This window comes from Ascidia mentula, chromosome 1 (genome assembly GCF_947561715.1).
Source record: "Ascidia mentula chromosome 1, kaAscMent1.1, whole genome shotgun sequence".
NCBI lineage: Eukaryota > Metazoa > Chordata > Ascidiacea > Phlebobranchia > Ascidiidae > Ascidia > Ascidia mentula.
Window position 1 is genome coordinate 8,097,058 of NC_138566.1, and position 18,988 is coordinate 8,116,045.

Consider the following 18,988-nt stretch of genomic DNA (forward strand, 5'->3'; position numbering starts at 1 on the left):
CACGCTTAACATTCTCTGTGCAAAATGTTGGGAACAGAGAAATACACTAAAAGGTGTATGGATCACATGTTCTTCCACCAAGCAGGTGCAAGTTGTGCAACACACTCACTGTGGCAATTGATTTGCTGATGAAGTTACTCGCCTCAAAGTCAGTTGTAAATCAATTTTCCTGTTGGTGAACCATTTGCCAAACGTATAACAGATAATTATAAATACCGGAGGAAATTTTTCTTTTTAACTTTTTCAAATAATAATTATGGCATTTATACGAAATACGTTGTTGTTTTGGTCGCAGACGTATGTACACTGCGTTTCACCTGGTAACTACATTGCAATATTATTTTCTGCTCAAGACCAAAATGTGTATGAGACTAAATAAACCCATAATTTTTTAAAAAATATCTGCAAGCGTTAAAATGTCCCCAAGCGTTTGTGGTATTCACTTCAAATACATAAACAGCACTGTAACATGAAGGGTTGTAAAGTGACACGGATCCCTAATTCGAAAGGATGGATAACGCGACTTTAATTTCACTGCAAACGACTGCTATACAGATTTTGTTGTTGATAGCCATATTAGCATTAGTGCCAGAGAAACAATTGCTTCTGACAAAATTGTTCTGCGAAAATGGACTCGGTTGCTTGTGCAAAACTGTGAGGTACGCGACACATACGTTTTGCGAAACAATGTGAATGGTCGTGAACCCTCAGACCGACCGTCCAACTCTGTGTTAACGGCATAATCGCATTACGAGAGTTCATCTCATGTAATTAGCATGTCGCTTTTCGTAGAATGTCAATTTTTGTCTAAAAGACTACGGCGAAACGCTATGAATGTAAAGCAGGTAAACTGGTTTGAAAAACAGGTGCGTGAAGAAGCAGTTTAGCAAAAAAAAATGTTTTTCGTAATGAAGATAATTCGTGTTCATCACGAACACCCTGGTTGCGCAACTTTCAGCTTTTATGTCAAGTTTGCCACAAAATATGTCCTTTGCCAACCCATTACAAACCACGAGAGCACTCTTTTTTCAAAACCACGAGGGCACAATTTTTGGATTGTAGTCGAATGTCACGGAGCGAACAATTCGCGAAAAAGTTTGTCACTGAAACGATGTCTTCATGTCTTATGTACAAAATTCGGCGGCGTTACTCAAATTTCTCCCTAATCCAGTGCCAAGGGTAGGGCAAGTGGTACTATCCTCGTTACCTAACATTTTTAGGGCTTTGTTTTTTCTTGGTCATGGCGGAATCAATACCAGAGGGATGTTAGTTGACAAAAAAAAATCGCCAGTTGACAAAAGTTTGAACGCGGGTTACTCGGCCACCTTACGAGGTAGCGACTAACCTTTTTCACACAAAAATAGAACGATTTAAACTTTTGTCAACTGGCGATTTTTTTTGTCAACTAACATCCCTCTGGTGGAATCAATGTGTGTTTACTTACATAGATTTAATTATTTCATGATCCATGTTATTCCATGGAGGAGACTTTTTCAACCTGCTACCCTTTGTAAAGAATGGCCTCACTTCTACACTCTGTTCTGGCCACTGCAAGAAAAATTACTGTATTGTCGATGGGTGAAACAATCAACGTTTATAACCAAATTCCACAGCCAATAAATTAAAATATTCTAAAAGAAAATCTTCCTATGCCTGTCGCCCTGTCCTTACAAAAAGAAAACATAAACTGTAAATGGTTCGCAACGCTATATCTTATAACATGGCAGTAAAACCAATAATAAACTAGATATGCATATTTGGCAATTCATGTGTACAGGTGCAAACCTATAGTGACCTTGCTATCAACTTTAGGAGGAATAAAAACTTCCAAGTCTGAGAGTTTAAAGGATTCCTGACACCCGTCCACCATTTGTTCCAGAAAGTTTGTAACGGAGGATTCTGAATTGCTTTCACCGAACTGTTTAGCAGGGAAAGTCCATATTTTTGGCATGAACGTGTTAAATAGTTCAATAGTTGTAGAATAGAGTTTTTGCAATGCTGTTGCTTCGTCATTGAAATGAAACAGGGCTAAATGGGCAACCACACTGTGTAGGTCCTCTTTCATTAAAAAGCATTGTTTAATGAGGGACTGTAAAGCTTGGAGGAGACCTTCTTCTTCATAGCGTGAACCCTCTCGGAGTGAAAACTTATTGCGCTGATGTTTGCGACGAGTTTTGGCACTTCGTCCGGACATGCGACTACTTCTGCTTCCTTGACTTGAAGTGGTTATTGTGCTTCCAAAATCTGATGCGATGTCCGATTCAACATATTCATCTGCCCCAGTCATCAGCATCTGAACAAGAAAAGTTTAAAAATTTGCCACTGCAACATGAAAAGGTTTTTAAAAATGCCATGTGATAACATACAGTGTACCACAGGTGAAAATTCACACTACAAATTGACACAATTTCTTCAAACCGAAAGGCGAATATTTTTTTGTCTTATGCCATTCATTACATGTCTGTTTTGCAGGACAAAGTTTAGCTTAGATTATGTCAAGAGATAAGAACTTCCTTACAAAACAATAGAAGGAATAAAATCACCATCTACCTTTAAATGTTTTTCCTTCTTTAACTCCCTAACTTTTATCAAGCGATTAAAATATCTGTCGAAGTTTTCTCTGTGTGAATGAAGGCTGGTTGTCATTGCATTAGCTGTAGTTTCAAGGGCAGGCACAACCAGGGAGTCAACAGCATCATTCAATTTGTTTTTGTAAAGAAGTTGCAAGGCATTAGCCCACTTCTGTGCCTTTATCAGAGCAGACAAACCGGAATGTACATTTTTTGCCTCTGTCACATATACATTGGCAGCTTCAATATGCCTATTTTGTTCTGAAAGTCTGTCAGCTAAAGTACATGCAAGTCCAATGTAATCCTGTTCAGAATACTTTAAAAATACAGCACAACTGAGGGCGTGCTCCCAGTAACATCCTTCCACAAAACATTTCAGGGCCCTTTTGTGCAGGTTGCAGCGAAACAAAATCAATCCTGCCTCTTCATATCTATGTTTTTCTGCCAGGAACTCAGCATAAAGCTTGCAAATTTCTCTGTGTTGTTCAGTGTATTTACCAAATACCTTTATTGCCTCCCTATACAGCTCGTGAGTTGTGACAAGCTCAATGCATTCCTGGAAATGTTCCGCACATTTGGCAATGTTATGCAGGGCACAGGGAAACTTTTTCAAAAACATGTCAATTTTGTATTTCATGTAGTTTTCTTCCAGCCCTTTTAATTCATTGAGGAACGGAATGTATTCCTTGGGGTCTTCGTTTGATGCCTGGGCTACCATCAGAGCAAGCTCCAGGTCATAAGTTGCAAGTGCTTCTCGATACAAAACTCTAGCATCCACCATAACATGCAAATGTTTCAAGGCACCGGCTGCAAGTGGGTTGTTGTCATCTTTCAATTGTTTTACTTTAATCAGTGCACAGTCAATTTCCGGCTTTGACTTGCGCACATGAGCAGTAAGTCCAGAGGTCAGATATTTTTCTGAGCAGGCTATTTTTCCCATGACCAAATCACATATTTTGTCCACTTTGCTTGACTTCTTGACAAGCAAAGATGTGGAGGTATTTTCTGGTGTTGTGTTGTAATACTGTTTATAAAGAGTTGAAGTTACGTCTTCTTCCAAAAGGTCACTGAGGAAAATGTTAAGATAATCACTTGACCCCAACTGCTCAATGAACTGACTTATGTCTTTGTAAAATTGGTCAGGATTGTGATCGTGAAACAGATTCATGTTGATTCTATGCTTCCTCATGATCATAAATGCCTGTCGATACTCACCTGAGCTTAAATGTACTTTCAAAACAGTCAACACAAGAGGTCTGGGATGAATCACTTCCAAGTTGCCGCGTGGCATTTGAAGTACAACCTTTGTATCACTGGAAGTTAGAGTAACTATCGTGGATCCACGTTCAACAGAGCGGGACAACTCTGAGACTGATGTAGAGTTTGGAAGAGCCAGATTGGTTGTTAATGGAGCATTTAACAATTGGCTCAAGGAAGTTTCTCGAGGAATTGAAATAAGTTTATGAGATGAGGTCGTGATTAAAATAAACTTATCATGAACTGCAAAAGATGTACATTCACTGTTTATTAAAACACCATTGAGAAAAAGCTGTTTTTCCAGGGACAAGCAAAGAAGTCCAAGAGAAACTTCTCCACTGTTGGTTCCAAATGTGGAAACGGCTTGTTTTGAACAAATAGAGGGCAACTGAATGTTCCCAAACTGTTTTGAATGTTGTGTTGGACTACCATCATCCGCAGAACAGTGAAATATTGTTCCTCGATTGTTTTGAATGACAATTTGCAAGCACTGGTTTTCATCCAAATATGGGGTTATGGCTACAACAAAACCATCTACCTTAACTTCATGTTGGATTTTAATGGTGTCTTCCTGTAGTTTCAGAAATAAAATGTAATCACAACCATCGTCATACTTTGTGGCAGAAGTGATAAACATATCATCTTTTGTCCAAACCATGTGTCTCATGGTTTGCAAGTCAAATAGATTAGTTTCAAGGTTAAAATTATGCATGGAACTGAATTGCAGTGGAGTGGTTGTATTTGAGAAACCATTTCCTCCAGCACACACAAGTTCAACTGAGCCATGTTGGGAAACGTCATTTTTGGTGTCTTGACGAAATGTTAAAAGCTGTCCCTTGTTGTCCAATACCCCGATTTGTTGTTCACCTGACTGGCAAAAGAAAACTGCATGGACAAAGTTTTTGATTTTAAGTTGGTATGCACACATCGGGGGTGGCACAGACATGGTCTTAAAAGGGGTTAACTTTATTAAATTTCTATCCACCACAGCAACATAGGACAATGCAGAACTGCTGCCACAAGTGTCACTTGAACGTGATAGATCAATTATTTCTGTATCACGATCAATTTCCCAAGCCCAGTTATAATAGCAATACCAACCACTGTCCAACAATACATGGAGAGAGTGAGGTTGCTCACTATCCCAACTAGCACAGTTTAATTTTTCAGCGTACTCCAAATGCTTTTTCAGTGACCAATGATAATTTGTGGAATACCACAGCTGCACACACGTTTTATTTAAGCCAGGAGTGGTTTCTTCAGCTACTACCATTAGTAATGTTGAGTCAGAGTTCCAGGCAAGGCTTTTCACGTTCATCTGCTTTGTTTCAAATGGCAGTGTGAATTCTCCATGTTGCAGACCGTTTAGTTCGAAAAAGACAATATCATGTCTTTGTACTTTGCGCTGTGTTGAGGCAATTAAGGAGCCAGATGGTTTCCATGCCAAGGAACTTTCTAAGCCAGATAATTTTTCTCCAGTGTATTGCAATTCTCCATCTCTGTTCCAAATCCTAACTGAGCGATGATTTTCCACATAATGGCTGATAGCAAAGTACTGACCATCACCTCTCCAAACAGCTTTTGTTTGCTGGTCATCGATTGTAAATGCACATTTTTCGGTCTGATCTGTTTTGCCAGCTACAAACTTTCCAGCTGAACCTTGAAACTGTGTTTCTTTGCTTCCCCATCCAACATTAACGAAATCTCCATCACCAAAATGTTCCGCTTCTATTTCAATTTCTTGCAGTGGATCAAAATCATGACTCAGCATAACCACACTACCACGGTTGGTCACCAAAAGAACTATTTCCTGATCAGGACTCCATACCATAGACTGAATTTCACAATCAAACATCCCAGTACTTTCAACAGACAAATCAAAAACACTGAGCAGTGCTATCTCCCCATGTCTCATTGCGATGCACACTTGTTCCTCACCGTACATGTATTGCAATCCAACAATACTTAGGTTCGTAGCATCAATGCAGAATTTAGAGTCTGTTAGGTCAACACTAAACAGTTTGCACATATTTTCTCCATCATAACCATCAACCGTTGTTTCATTAGCAATAAAAAATTTTGATGCTTCAGGATTGTTTGTGAAGAATTTTGCGTGTGATTCGACTCGCAGTTTCTTTCTAAACAGCAGTTTTAAGTTCTTCATGGTGAGTTTTTTACAAATCTCTACAAAAAGAATTCCTGATATCTACAAATCATGAAGACATTAGGCCTTTATGGATCAATAAGATCTGCATCACTAATTATATAAGTATTATGTGATACCATGTTTGTTTGACACTCCTATAAATCAGAATACAAGCATTGGTTCAATGTAATTAACACCATTGTTGTTGCCCACAGTGCACTCACATTTTAGACGTCATAAAATGAATTGTTGTTTCATGCTACAAAAATATATATAATGGTACAACACAAACAACAATTTAGTAAATTACATAACAACAGTATCTGCAATGTTAGATATTAATTCTTCACTTCAAGCAGTAGAGTCTTGGCGTTCTGATAGACTTCTTCATCTTTCAATTCAGAATTGTCGTCAACCAAGGAAGTCAGTTTTTCTATTGCAATCTTCAGGCGTTGCTCACAGTCCGGGGCCATCATCTCTGATTCTTGCAACACTTCTCGTCGTTTTTTAATGTCATATTCATCTTTTCCGCTTGCCTCCATATCCTCTAATTGCTTCCGTATAGTCACCGCCTCTTCTTCGTACATGGTCTTCTCTTTTGCAATTCTCTTCACCACCCCTGTTTGAATTTTAATTTTTTTCATGACACCCTCCATTTTTTATAAATGATATGTTAGACCTTTGAATAACCTGAAACTTCAAAACGTTAAATGTGATAAACCAAAAAAGCTTGGCATAAATCCTGCACCAGACTTTATAGACTAATGTTCTCACATGTTTCCATTACTCCACTTTTTTACCCATTTTGTTCCTAAATTGTAAAAATACGAACACTTTTCGTTTCGTAAATACTGGATCGGCATGTGGTTTCAGAGCACCAAGACGATAAAGCTATTTACCCGACAACCCAAAATAAAAATTAAATGAAGAAAGAATTGGGACATTTTACTTAACTTTAGTTAAAAGTAAAAGTAATTATTTGTGAAACTTTATTTGGAACAAATATTGTTCATAGCTTGTTCATTTTCCTATTTCGTAGAAATTAGTTGCAAAAATTTAACAATGCATTTTTACTGTTATAGGGATTTCCCTTTTTGTCCACTTCAATCATAGGTTTATAATTTCGGTAATTACAAAAGCTCGTACGAATAAAGTTTTCAAAAAGTCAAGTCTGTCGAAAACTGCAATTGTTAAAATTTGCTCCTCTAAACTCTAAAGCAACTGTTGCCGACCTTTTTTAAGGCGACCCTAATTACAAAAATCTATTTTGCAAAATACTCGCCATCCAAACATAAATGTCATGCAGTGACTTTAACCGATAATTAAAAAACTACTAACCGATATTTCAAAATCTTAAAAAAACATAATTGTTGCATAAAGGTTACATTGTTATGTCACGCGCCGACCGCTGTGTTGTGTGTAATTTCCGCAAGCTTGTTTTGCCTTCAATGTATGTTTTTAAACTCTGTTTCACACGTCCGACTGGCGCCGTCATTACCTCTCTGACCATCGTCCGATTCTCAGTTACTTAAAAAAGTGCGAAGCACTGATCAGTAAACTAGACACAAAACAAGTAAACAAAACTACCTCAAAACAAGTCGGAATTACACAGTTACAAAGTTTATTTTAAACCTACCACAAACTTACAAAGACAAATTTACAACCGTGGTCGGAAATCATTTGAATGGTTTTCTTCCCTGCAGCACCCGACAAGTTACGAATATAAAGTAAAGCAGCGTAACACGGGAAAATATTTTAAAGGCGACCAATGACGCAATCGTGGGCGTTGTAAAAAATGGCGGAGGCTTTCGGACTCGGCCCGGTTTAATAAACAACACAGGTCTTCCCAGCGGTTGTTCACGTAATGAGTCGTTGGAGGCCTGCAAGGCAGATTGGAGAGTTTCAGGTGCGAGGTAATTCCACCTCCTTTGGGTGTTCTTGGGAATCGTAAATTCAACTTCTGAATTGGAAAGGCAAAAGTCGACCAGAGTTGCGTATTTGCTGGTCGCTTTTATTCTGAAAACAATATGGGAATACAAAACGTGGTATAGTATAACTGTGGGTATGTTTTTAACCCCAAAAGGGTGAAACCGTGTGAATATAACATCGACAACCACAAAGATTAGAAGAAAATCGCCTAAATAAAAAAATTTAAAACATACCGCAACCACCGCCCTTGTGTTTTGGGAAAACCAGGCACAACCGAATAGTCCAATAACGCAAAGTTTCCTCTGGTCACTTGTTGGTCTGGAATGGGGGGCAGGCCACAACAATCTTCGAAGTTTTCCTGGATGAAAAAATTAACTGTAGTCGCTTGAATTTTTCGCAGCATATGATGAAAACACAAATGTTTGCTCTTAAGGTCTAGTCTTACCACACAATAGGCATCGACGGCATCAGCAACCCACAAAGAAAACACGGGTTTAACTTGTTTTAGCCACTCCATTTCACTTGCTTCAACAACAACTTCCACAGAAAAATCCTCGGCATCCACATCAACTACAAATTTTATTTTAAAATCATGGATCGTTCAGAACTAAGGTTAAATAATTCGTAACAACAAAACGAGTTTAATAATTTTTAATTTTTGGTCCAAATTATACGTTTGATTTTCGCAAATCCTTCTACCTGCGCAGTTTTCGACTGCACACATGAGATAGTCATCAGATGATCCGTTGCAGTGAAGACCGTTTCTGCTCGGAGGTGGGTTGTCGCAAACCCGACTTCTGTGCCTCAGCCCATAATCACATTTGGACGGACAAGGTGTAAAGTCACTCCACAAACCCCACATACCGTTGTTTTCGGTACAGGCCCAGTCATCGTCGTCCAAAACGAACTTATCTACACGCCGATAGGGGGACGGTAAAAATCGAGCTGCAGAGGTGTTTAGTGAGGTTTTGAGTAGTTATGAGCTGCATACAGGACCACTATTTCGACCCATTAGGTCTCATCAGCGCCGCTTTGGTGACAATGCAAGGATCTTGCCCGCGAAACGTCCAGGCGAAGACCACTTTGTGGTGACACACGATTGGTACCAGACTATTGGTGTAACCTATACTGCACAAACCAAGGTAAAACAATATGGCCAAGCAATGATAAAGCTAATAATGTCGTCAGGCTCCGCGTCGAAATGTGTCTAATATGTCGAAACAGTGGCCCTGAATGCATCTCATTTTTTGAAATGCAGCCTCCATTACAGAACCATGGATTGGTCGCAAAATTTTAAACATCGCACGTGCATTAATCGTAATTCCATACATTTCACTGCGGACGAGATGAAAATCATCCCTTGCACTCACTTGATGCGCACGAGCAATTATAAGATCCCGGTGTATTTGTACAAACTGTGTTCGGACCACAGCTCAACAGTTTATCACACTCATCCTCGTCATAACAGCTGGTGGGAAGTTCATTTCTTTCTTCAGAGCCTACACGATATCCTTGGGGGCAAAGACATATCGCCTCAGAAGCTCCAACAATTTTGCAGCTGAATGCGATGACTTATTAGAAAATAGTTCGAAAAGAAGGCAAAATCTACTTACCTGAATTGACATCTCCTACATTGATCGCTCAAGGAAAAATCATTTTCAATCAAAATCCGCACGTCTGTCGAGAGCTCGCAGGTGCTGCTGTTTCGTCCGTGAATTATTTCATGTCCTTTCGGACAATAGCAGGAAAAGCCGGGAACGTAATTCGAACACAAAGCGACACCTAAACGAAAAGCATAAATAAAAAAAAAATACCGGTTGCACCAAACGACAAAACCTTGGCAAGTATTAATTTCAGGACGGAGACACTCGTTCACATCCCGACAACTCCGACCATCCGAGTTAAGAACGTAACCCAATGGGCAAAGGCAGGTGTGACTTCCTACACCATTCTCGCATTCGAACTGGCAATCCCCGTTGTTGAATAAACATTCGTCCACATCCAGGCAAAGGTTGTTTGCTTCCGCAAACCCTACGATGCGTTTTAAAAGAAAATTTATTGTGAAAAGCAGTAAACAATAAAACTTTATCGCAGCTCTAATAAATGTATATTAAATAAAAGTAATAAAATGTTTTAAATTGGAACTGCTGTGTAACGGTACAACTGGAATCAGGCGAGGGTTATAACAGAGTTAAACGATATTCAAAAGTTGCCAGGTACGAAACTCAATACACAAAGAACCTTTGCTGCAGTGACAAGCATAGGATCCTTGCAAATTTTCACAAACAGCATTTTCATCGCAACCGGATAAATACGGGGAAGCGCATTCGTCCACGTCTGCAAAAACAGATTTGTATCATTAACAAACACAGGAGCAATCACAGCTAAGCTAAAATAGTTAGAAAGTAAATCCACCTTCACACTTTCTGCCATCATCAGTGAGTTTGTAACCTTCCGAACACCGACATAAGTAGGAACCAACAACGTCAACACAAAGCTGATCACATCCACCGTTGCGAAACTCACATTCATTTACATCTGCGAGAATGTTTGAGGTTTAGCAAACTAAGTTAGAGTAATTCTAATGCAATATGGAATGAATTATACTTAAAATAGTTTATTTATACTTATCACAAAACAAAATATATATATTCCTGATCAAATGTCAGGCTGATCCTGTAGTAAAAAGCTACTGCTTTTTTTTAGTGTTTCTTTTCCACAAAATTGCTTAAAAATATCACCATTTAAAACTTTTACCTATTTCATAAACTGTTTCATAAATAAACTAATTGGGCAACTTAAATAACAAAAGTTTTGGCGCTTACTTTGACACCCGACTGTCTCGGGAATGTTTTCATACCCAGAGTCACATCGACAGTAAAAATCACCTTCAGTATCAATACATGTGGATTGGGAAGAACACAAACCCGGTGATGCGACGCACTCGTTTATATTTTTACACCTGCACAAAAAATATAAACAAGCATACGATTGTATTCCCTGGAGTTTGACAAACATATTTAATCGCGTCGTGTACATACGTCACAGATTGGCCGTCAAATCTGTACCCGGCAACGCATCCACATCTCGGGGTGTTCGAATAATCCAACGAGCAAACCGCGTTCGGAAAGCTGCAATGCCTCAAGAGAGTCTCCTCATCGCATTCATTTTGCGCTGAAAGGAATATTTTTAAGCCGAAGTCCCAAATGTCAAAAAATCCAGCTACTTACGTATGCAGGTGGTTAGGTCGTGGTCGAGCTTGTATCCAATGTCACAGAAACACTTGTACTGACCGACCTGATTCACGCAGCCGTGTGTGCATCTGTTTGCGAGAGAACACTCGTCAACATCGACGCACGTTCGACCGTCCTTTATATATAAAATAAAAACAGTTTCAACAGTTGCTCCAAGACACTGGGGGTGTAAGACACCTCGTGAGGTTCATCTGGATTTGGATTACCTGGAGGAAATTTAGAAATCAACAAAACCTTTGTATGTTGTATATTTACCTCGTCCAATACAAAACCAGCCATGCAGAAACAAGCGTAACTCCCAATGTTATTTTCGCATCTGATTTCACAGCCTCCGTTGTCTTCCAGACACTCGTCAAAATCAACACAAAAGTCGTCTGTGCACAAAAAATACATTTAAAGTTACGAAAGCTTTCTGCGTTAATTTATTTTTGAAAGATATTGTGGTTTAGTTAAAGACAGAAGTGATTCGCGAAAGAATTGCAAAAGTCAAAGAAACGAACCTTGAAGCGTAAAACCTTCCTCACAAGAACACTTGTAACTTCCATGAGTGTTGACGCAAGTCGAGTATGGCTTTTTACACAAATCTCTTCCAATGCTGCACTCATCCACGTCTGCAACACAGTTGGTGTAATGTCATACAACGGGTCCCGAAAGTACCTTGACGGTACAGTAAATGGATTTTAACATTTGTGTTTATTTCACCTTGTTCGCAGCAAATCCAACAAAAACAAGAACAGTTAAGTATCTTATATCAACCTGAGCAAGTTCTGTTATCTGAGTTCAAAATCGTTCCTATTTCACACAGACAGGCCGACGTTTCGTCCTTCATCACGCAGATTTGTTCGCAAACTTGAACGTCCTCAAACGAGCAGGATAAATGAACACAATCGACACCATCACCCGTCATATCCGCTGGACAACTTCCACATGTGAAGTTGCCGGAACCGCCGTGAATACATGGAACGTCTAAGAATAGTTAAATTGCTTATCCCAAGTTACATCCGACATGATAAATAGTGGCACACAGGTTGTACAACAAGCATACTGTTTCATGCGAAATACCTGCGAAGCATTGGTGTAGCAAGCAAGGATTAATTGTGTACTGACAGAGTTGACCGTATTTCCATGGCGAACATCTGCATGAAGCGACAGTAATCCAATCACCGGTCGACAGGGGAACGTAGGTGGAAGCTTCTCGAACAGGTTGACCCTAAGAAAGTGGGGTTAACCTCATGTAATATGAGCACTGCGGCTTACATCTTTAAACACGCATTCCGAAGAGTTATTGCAAGGACAAAACACGGTTGGGAGAACGAAAGTTGTAAGAAGAGTTCCGTGTGATGCTTCGTCAGTCATGTTTGTTGTGCCACTTCCCTCTGTATCAACAGCAGCATCAGCGTTTCCTGATATAAACGAAAGCAAACTTTTAGTTTGGATTTACCATGAAACTGTTACATATTTAATTTTTCGATATTGAGTTTTATATCACAAAAAAATTTACTTCTTATATGACAACAAAAAACTCATTAAAAATGTTTGACAAATCACCTTGCTGGTTTGTGGCTGCAGAATACATTTCAATAATTATCGGATTCCGAAGAAACTCGGGAAGTTTGGTCAAATCGAACTGAGGTTCGTTTCCGTACATTGCTTCGGTAAAATCTCGAGTCTCAAACTCATCGTATTTCACGAGGATAGAGTAAGTGTAAGTTGCAAGACCGACCCGAAAGCTTTTCAGTGTTAGGTTTCCCGAAGATTTAGGTCCAAGGCGGAGAAAGTACTGCTCCAACGTTTTAGTCTGCCACAACATATTTGATCAAGCATGATTACGCTGAGAAAATACTCAGTTTAGCAATCAGTTGCCACAGCTGATGTGCGACATATGATATCTGGTTGAATTGAAGTTGTATTTTACGTTTTGAGAGTAAATGAAATTTCAAAAAACTGCTGTATTTGCAACAGCCTCGTCAATCACATTTCGTTTACAAAAGCGCAAACTTAACATGTCATGTTTTTTTGCGATTGACGAGGTGTTTCCAAGTAAACAAACTCTTCGGGGGGGGATAAGGGAAAAAGTTTGAGAGACACTGCATTAGAGTGTTGTTTTTATTATCATATACCTGTATACTGCAATCGACTTGGCTCCAGGTTTCCAAACTGATATGCAGACGAGAAGCGCAATTAACAACGGGAAGTGATCCTCCTGTGGGTTCTGTAATTAAACGTTCCTCAAAGGTTGCGATTGACGACGCGGAAGAGGTGGCAAAATTGACGCTGGACGAAGTTGATAAAGTACTGAGACAAACTTCCTTTGCGAATTGGGAAAAATTTGCGCAAGCGCCCAATTCCAGTTCAGGAATAGCTTCGATGTCGTATGTTCCCTGAATAAATTGCACATGCATTTACAATGAATGCGCATAAATGCATAACTTATGTAGCCCAACATGTTAACCACATTTCAAAGAAGCACAAAAACGTATACCGATATATAGGATAACTTCTGGTCGGGTTCCACGAAGTTTGTTTCCGAGTTGTTTCGAAGCAGCTGCAGAGTTGATACCTTCCACGAGTTCGCAATCTGTTTAATTAATTCTTTTGAAGTCAGACGAGGGTTGGGAGATTTTGAGGTTACAACGCTTGGCAACAAAAGTCCACCGGAAGTAACAAAATCATTTCCGGCGTCAAAGTCAAAATTTCCTGCCAAAAAGCGCAGTGTTGATATGGTGGACTGGTAAAAAAACAAAAGAAATATGTTTTTTTACCGAGCAGACCGCTACATTTCCCTATAAAACTGTATGGCAATCGTGTAGAAAACACCAACGACCGTCCTACCGCCCTGAAGCTCAAGATAGCGGTGTTTTTGAAAGCAAAATCCACGTTTTTGTGCAGATTTCCAATTTCCTCACCTGTAGAAGATAAATGTAGATATCTCTACAAGAAAATGTTAAACTGTAATAATTAATAAAAGGTCCATCATACAATACTGCGCACCACTTGTACAAGCAAAAAACAATAAACTTTAAACAGAATTAAATAAGCTGTACCTAGATAATGGGTAAAGTCCTGACTTAGGTCACTGCCGGCAATAAATTTCAGTTGGAGCGAATCGACATCTGCTGCCAACACTTCAGCCACAACTTTCCCGAACAACCCTCTGTAGTAAAACTGCACTCGGCTGAACACTGCCACAAACTGTGGATCTTCCTGTTGCTGTAAGTCGACCGCATTTACACTTGCGTAGATTTCCATTTCTTCGTTCTGAAGGAGAACGTAATGTCCAGGCTCGGAAACTTCAATCAAGGCTCCGTCAAGCGATTGGATAAGTGGATCACCGCCGCCATATGCTGTGGCCGACACGGTTGTTTGATCTACGCCTGAAAAACACACGAGAATTTGTGGAAGGATTGCCAACAATGCTCCCTTACAGTTATTTAAACCCTTAAAGCGGTTGATGCTTTATTGCGAGAGTCAGAAAAAGGGGCGAGCAACACAATAAACACGTGTATATAAGGCGGCAATCGCGACACAGGAAAAAGGCAATAGCACGCTTCAATGCACAGGCGAACACTACAGTTCGGTCGCCACACCCTCATAATTTTTAAAAACAAAACGCAATCTTACTGACAGAACTTGATTACAATGAAATCACGAATATATCACAATTAATACAAAAAACTAAATCACCAAACAAATTTTCTACATACCAGAAATCGGTCGTCTGCGCTCATAGAGTTTGCAGCGATTGGAAAACGAACCCCCTGTTTCTGTGGCAACACCGCAGCATTGTAACATCGGAACTAAGTCCTGATGAACATACTCCTGGCTACTCTTGTCATTAAACCTATGTAGTGGAAGAGGTTGGAGAAAAAAACAATCCTATCTACGTCATACATGTGCTACCTTCGAACAAACCCGGACATGTACCAGTTGTCCAAATCGGCCACGAGGATTCCGTCTTTGTAACAACAATCAACATTCCAACCTTCAGAGTCGGTGAGGACTTGGGTGAAGCAGTTGACCGAAGAGCTTCCCAGTTGCGCCCACGTCTTAACAAATCAAAGTATAAGATTTTTCTCAAAAAGACGCTTTGGGAACATTTGTTACCTTCAAAATGTCCTGAAAAGATGACGCCAACGTGTCCAGATAATGTTGAAATTCAATTCTATTTCCCCAATGGTTGGTTTGTTCCTGATAACATAGGCGGAAATATATTAAAAAGGACGAAAATATAAAACCTAAATATAATTTCCTTACCCACAACAAGGGATCCAAACGGACTTCAGCTTCGGTTGATGGACACGTATCTTTTATTGCCAAGTTTGTTCGGATTATTTCACGAGCGTTCCACTGCAAGCACGACGACAGTTCTAAAACCACACGTGTGTCCGATTGAAGTTGACGCTTACTATTTTTGGTGGTTTTAAGATATGTGATGATCGTTGAAAAAAAATTACCGTTTTTGTTTACTGAACTCATTCTTTCAAGGGAGAAAGTGTTTTGCAAAGAAGTTATGTTGAAAATAGGTTTGATTGTGTGCACCATAGGATCACTATCGATTGAATATCTGCAAGTGCAATAAAAAAATAAAATGTATTTCCAAAAATATATAAACTAAAGCAAACAGTGTACTTACACTAATTGATTTGCTTGTAGAGGTCTGTTTTTGCGCAAGAAGCCTTTGAAAACTGCAGGCCCCAGAGCAAACGTACTTTCGGCGTTAGAAGGTTTAGAGAACAACCTCAGCCTGTCATACGAATAAACTAAATACGTCGACTCGAAGTCTGAAGCAAGCAGAAGTTGGAGGGTTATGTTCTCTTCACGAGCTCCCCCAACTGTTTGCAAGCTTTCCCATTTTGACTTGAGGTTTTTCCAAGTTGCCACGACCAGCACGAGGGTTTTAAACGGCTGATCGTATCTATCCGAAACCAGTCTATCCACCTTCTGCAGACTGGAAACTGTGTGCTCCAGGGGATCCAAAGCGTCGAATGTTTCCACACAAACCTTTGAATCGTTCTTTAACGCTGCTCGCATCCACAGAGGAACCAACACCGCCTCAAAGTCTTTCATGAAAGGAAAGAATAGGATATGTCCTGGATTCTGGAGTGACTGTGCCACAGACAGTGGTATGACGTTTTCAGTTAACACAGCAGCTCCGTTTGGTGCAACGTACAGGTATTTATTGTATGACAGAATGTTTGAGGGCGAATCTCCAGGTAGTGGGATGGGTTGCGGCAACTTGGCTTCAATAAATCTACTTACACCTCCAGATTCAAACCCTTCCAAGCATTTTGCCGCGGTGGTTGGGTTTATCCACATCGAATTCACTGATGTCGGGTTTTGGATTCCATTCGGTCTAAACAGCAAGGGTTTCATGTTAGGCCTTAAAGGAAAACCTTTTTTTACATTCTTACTTGTTTTCATCGAAGTATTCGGACTCTGATTTGTTCTCACCGCAGCGCTTAAACTTTCCATTTGGATAAAGGATTGTTTCGTAACCCGGTTTGCATTCGCATCTTTTATCAAAAAAAAACACAGCAAAAAGTAGTAAACCAAACAAACGAAATTAATGCTTCACTGAATATACCTGTAACTGTCCAAGGCAACGAGATGGCAGATCCCTCTTCCCCTCAATTGGTCGCAACGGTCCGCCTCTTGTGCGCACAAGTTAGTGTGAGTATTAGGACAAGCTTGTGATATGCAACCAGTGAGCTCTTCTGTCGTACCTACAATAACAACGCAGCTAATCTCCGATATTTTCCTTTATTTTTTATCCGGAATAATAGATTTACCCCCACACTGAATGTCGTCCACCTGCCGGTGGATTTCGTCCAAGCAAACACGTGACCGGAAGTGAATTCCTTTTCCGCACAGAGAAGAACATTCACTAAGGTTGCTCCATGTGCCCCAGGATTTCAAGTCAGACGAACACGTTCCATTGCACACACATCTAAAAACAATAGTCGTCTATCGTCTTACCCATGGCCGCTTTTGCCGAAAAATAAGTTTTGAAAACATAACAGAAGAGATATTTTCCTATTTCGAAATAGTAAAAAAGGATATTAATAGTTGTTTGTCACATGACCATATAAAAATAATTTATAACCTGTATCCTGGACTGAGTTCAACGCAAATTCCATCTTCGCAAGAATGTTCGCTGCAATTAAGCGCATCTCTGCATTCGAAACCATTGCCTTCGTACCCTTTATTACACTCACATTCTGAAAATAAAAACGGTTAAGTTAGGCAAGGCAATCCACCGACAAAAAAAGTTTTACTAGTACGTGCCTTCATTTTCGTTGCACTTGGCTAAATGGTGACATCGCCCATCACATCGTTCTGTTTTCCTGCACAATCCACTGTCGTGTACAGATTCGTTTAGGCAGGCAACATGGCATGTGTATTTCATCTTGTCGACTGTACCTATATATATATATATAAATATTTATAGAATTTTGCGTAAATGTGTAATTTGTTACAAAATTTAAAATCCTGCAAAATGAGTTTGTACACAAGTTTAAAACAAACATACCCATGTTTAAAGGTGAAGTTTATACCTCCTGTCGTATGTTCATGTTTACACGCATTTTAAACCAACAGAAACGTAAACAAACACAAACTTTAATAATTTGTCAAAAATGCATGCATTTTACCGTTTACAAACGAAGTGCAACTTTCTTCTGGCACACAGACTCCATCTTGATTAGAAACCAGATCACCTTCACACTCACATGAGTATCCCTCGTACAAGTCACGACATTTAGATGGATGTTTACACTGGTCTATACCCCTTGCACACTCGTCCAATATCTTTGATCCACAGTCGTAATAAACGACATCACTGGCAACGTTCCTTTTGAATTCAATGGCGCCACTCTCGCCCTAGATTAGTACAACACAGATCAGACTTCACAAACAGAGAGTATTACTTTAAATTTCCAACCTGCGTTTCGCCGGCTTCGGCATAAGCTAAAACGTACACAGTGAGGGTCTTCCAACAAAATCGATACGTTGCGTTGTTAAGTGGTAGTTTCAAACCGTGTGTTGTATCTTCCAATATGAAACTACGGTAACCATTAACAATAGGCTGCTTCAGGGATTGCGCCAGCTTCTCAGTCAACACATCGTATTGAAAACACCGAGAATTGTTAACAGCGTTAAGGTATTGGTCTACACTCTGGACTGTCTCAATCATATCGTGATCGTAATCGCTGGAGCAAATATGCGAAATAAGTCGCACTAAAGGATCCTGGATGTAAGGCTCCGTCGAATATACGGAGAAACGCATAAGCAAAGGAACCATCCTGTTTGCAGTCAAAACAGGGCTTGGGCTGAGAAGTCTTATTTCCTCGTTATAAAGCCTGCGAAATGTTGCAACAAAATTACGGCTACAAATTTAGTTCTATTGACAAGCACTTATCTGACCTTGTTCCGGTAGGGCAGTTGACAATATTTATCCCATGTATTGTTAGAAGGTTGTTTTCAAATGTTTGTTCCTTCTTCACAAATAATCCTCCATCAATTTGTTGAACGAGGTGTATTTCAACCTTGAATATGACAATGTTGAAATATTGAAAAACTCGTGTGCATATAAAAAGGTTACATTTCAGTTAAATACCTGAAGATCGATGATGGTACTTTTGTCGTTGCAAAGTTTAAACAACGTTTCCTTCATCAGCATAAGATCAGAAATGTAATACGACAAGGAGAACACGTTTTTATTATCAGCGTAGGAACTCAAAACTTCCCCCACAGAAACCATTGTCTTTCCAATCGTCAAAGTAAAGCTTGTGTCGGAGAACTTCTTTGCTTTCAAAATAAAACTAAAGGAAGTA

The 18,988-nt window shown here is 39.6% G+C and overlaps 3 protein-coding genes across 3 annotated transcripts; all 3 read right to left on the bottom strand.

The window, feature by feature from the left end:
* Positions 1–1,549: 1,549 nt before the first annotated feature.
* On the bottom strand, positions 1,550–6,004 carry LOC145893922 (elongator complex protein 1-like). The gene is made up of 2 exons (XM_082982325.1): positions 2,551–6,004; positions 1,550–2,293 (listed from the first exon to the last, which is right to left on the bottom strand). The coding sequence occupies exons 1-2, from the start codon at positions 5,989–5,991 to the stop codon at positions 1,766–1,768; spliced, it is 3,969 nt and encodes a 1,322-aa protein (XP_082838451.1). The 5' UTR covers positions 5,992–6,004; the 3' UTR covers positions 1,550–1,765.
* A 124-nt stretch (positions 6,005–6,128) lies between these two features.
* Positions 6,129–6,666, bottom strand: LOC145893929 (tubulin-specific chaperone A-like). The gene has a single exon (XM_082982337.1). It carries the CDS (start codon positions 6,627–6,629, stop codon positions 6,312–6,314), a length of 318 nt encoding a protein of 105 aa, XP_082838463.1. The 5' UTR covers positions 6,630–6,666; the 3' UTR covers positions 6,129–6,311.
* A 983-nt stretch (positions 6,667–7,649) lies between these two features.
* LOC145905923 (mucin-like protein) lies at positions 7,650–17,447 on the bottom strand. The gene is made up of 33 exons (XM_082993289.1): positions 17,432–17,447; positions 17,260–17,374; positions 16,946–17,103; positions 16,741–16,879; positions 16,568–16,669; positions 15,790–16,509; positions 15,611–15,720; positions 15,411–15,523; positions 15,261–15,344; positions 15,057–15,202; positions 14,861–14,997; positions 14,201–14,530; positions 13,919–14,062; positions 13,639–13,853; positions 13,277–13,537; positions 12,705–12,954; positions 12,414–12,559; positions 12,219–12,366; positions 11,913–12,122; positions 11,657–11,767; positions 11,412–11,530; positions 11,133–11,271; positions 10,944–11,076; positions 10,728–10,864; positions 10,318–10,440; positions 10,144–10,239; positions 9,739–9,933; positions 9,516–9,684; positions 9,273–9,460; positions 8,602–8,814; positions 8,348–8,472; positions 8,136–8,260; positions 7,650–7,989 (listed from the first exon to the last, which is right to left on the bottom strand). The coding sequence occupies exons 1-33, from the start codon at positions 17,445–17,447 to the stop codon at positions 7,650–7,652; spliced, it is 5,757 nt and encodes a 1,918-aa protein (XP_082849415.1).
* Between the last annotated feature and the right edge of the window lie 1,541 nt (positions 17,448–18,988).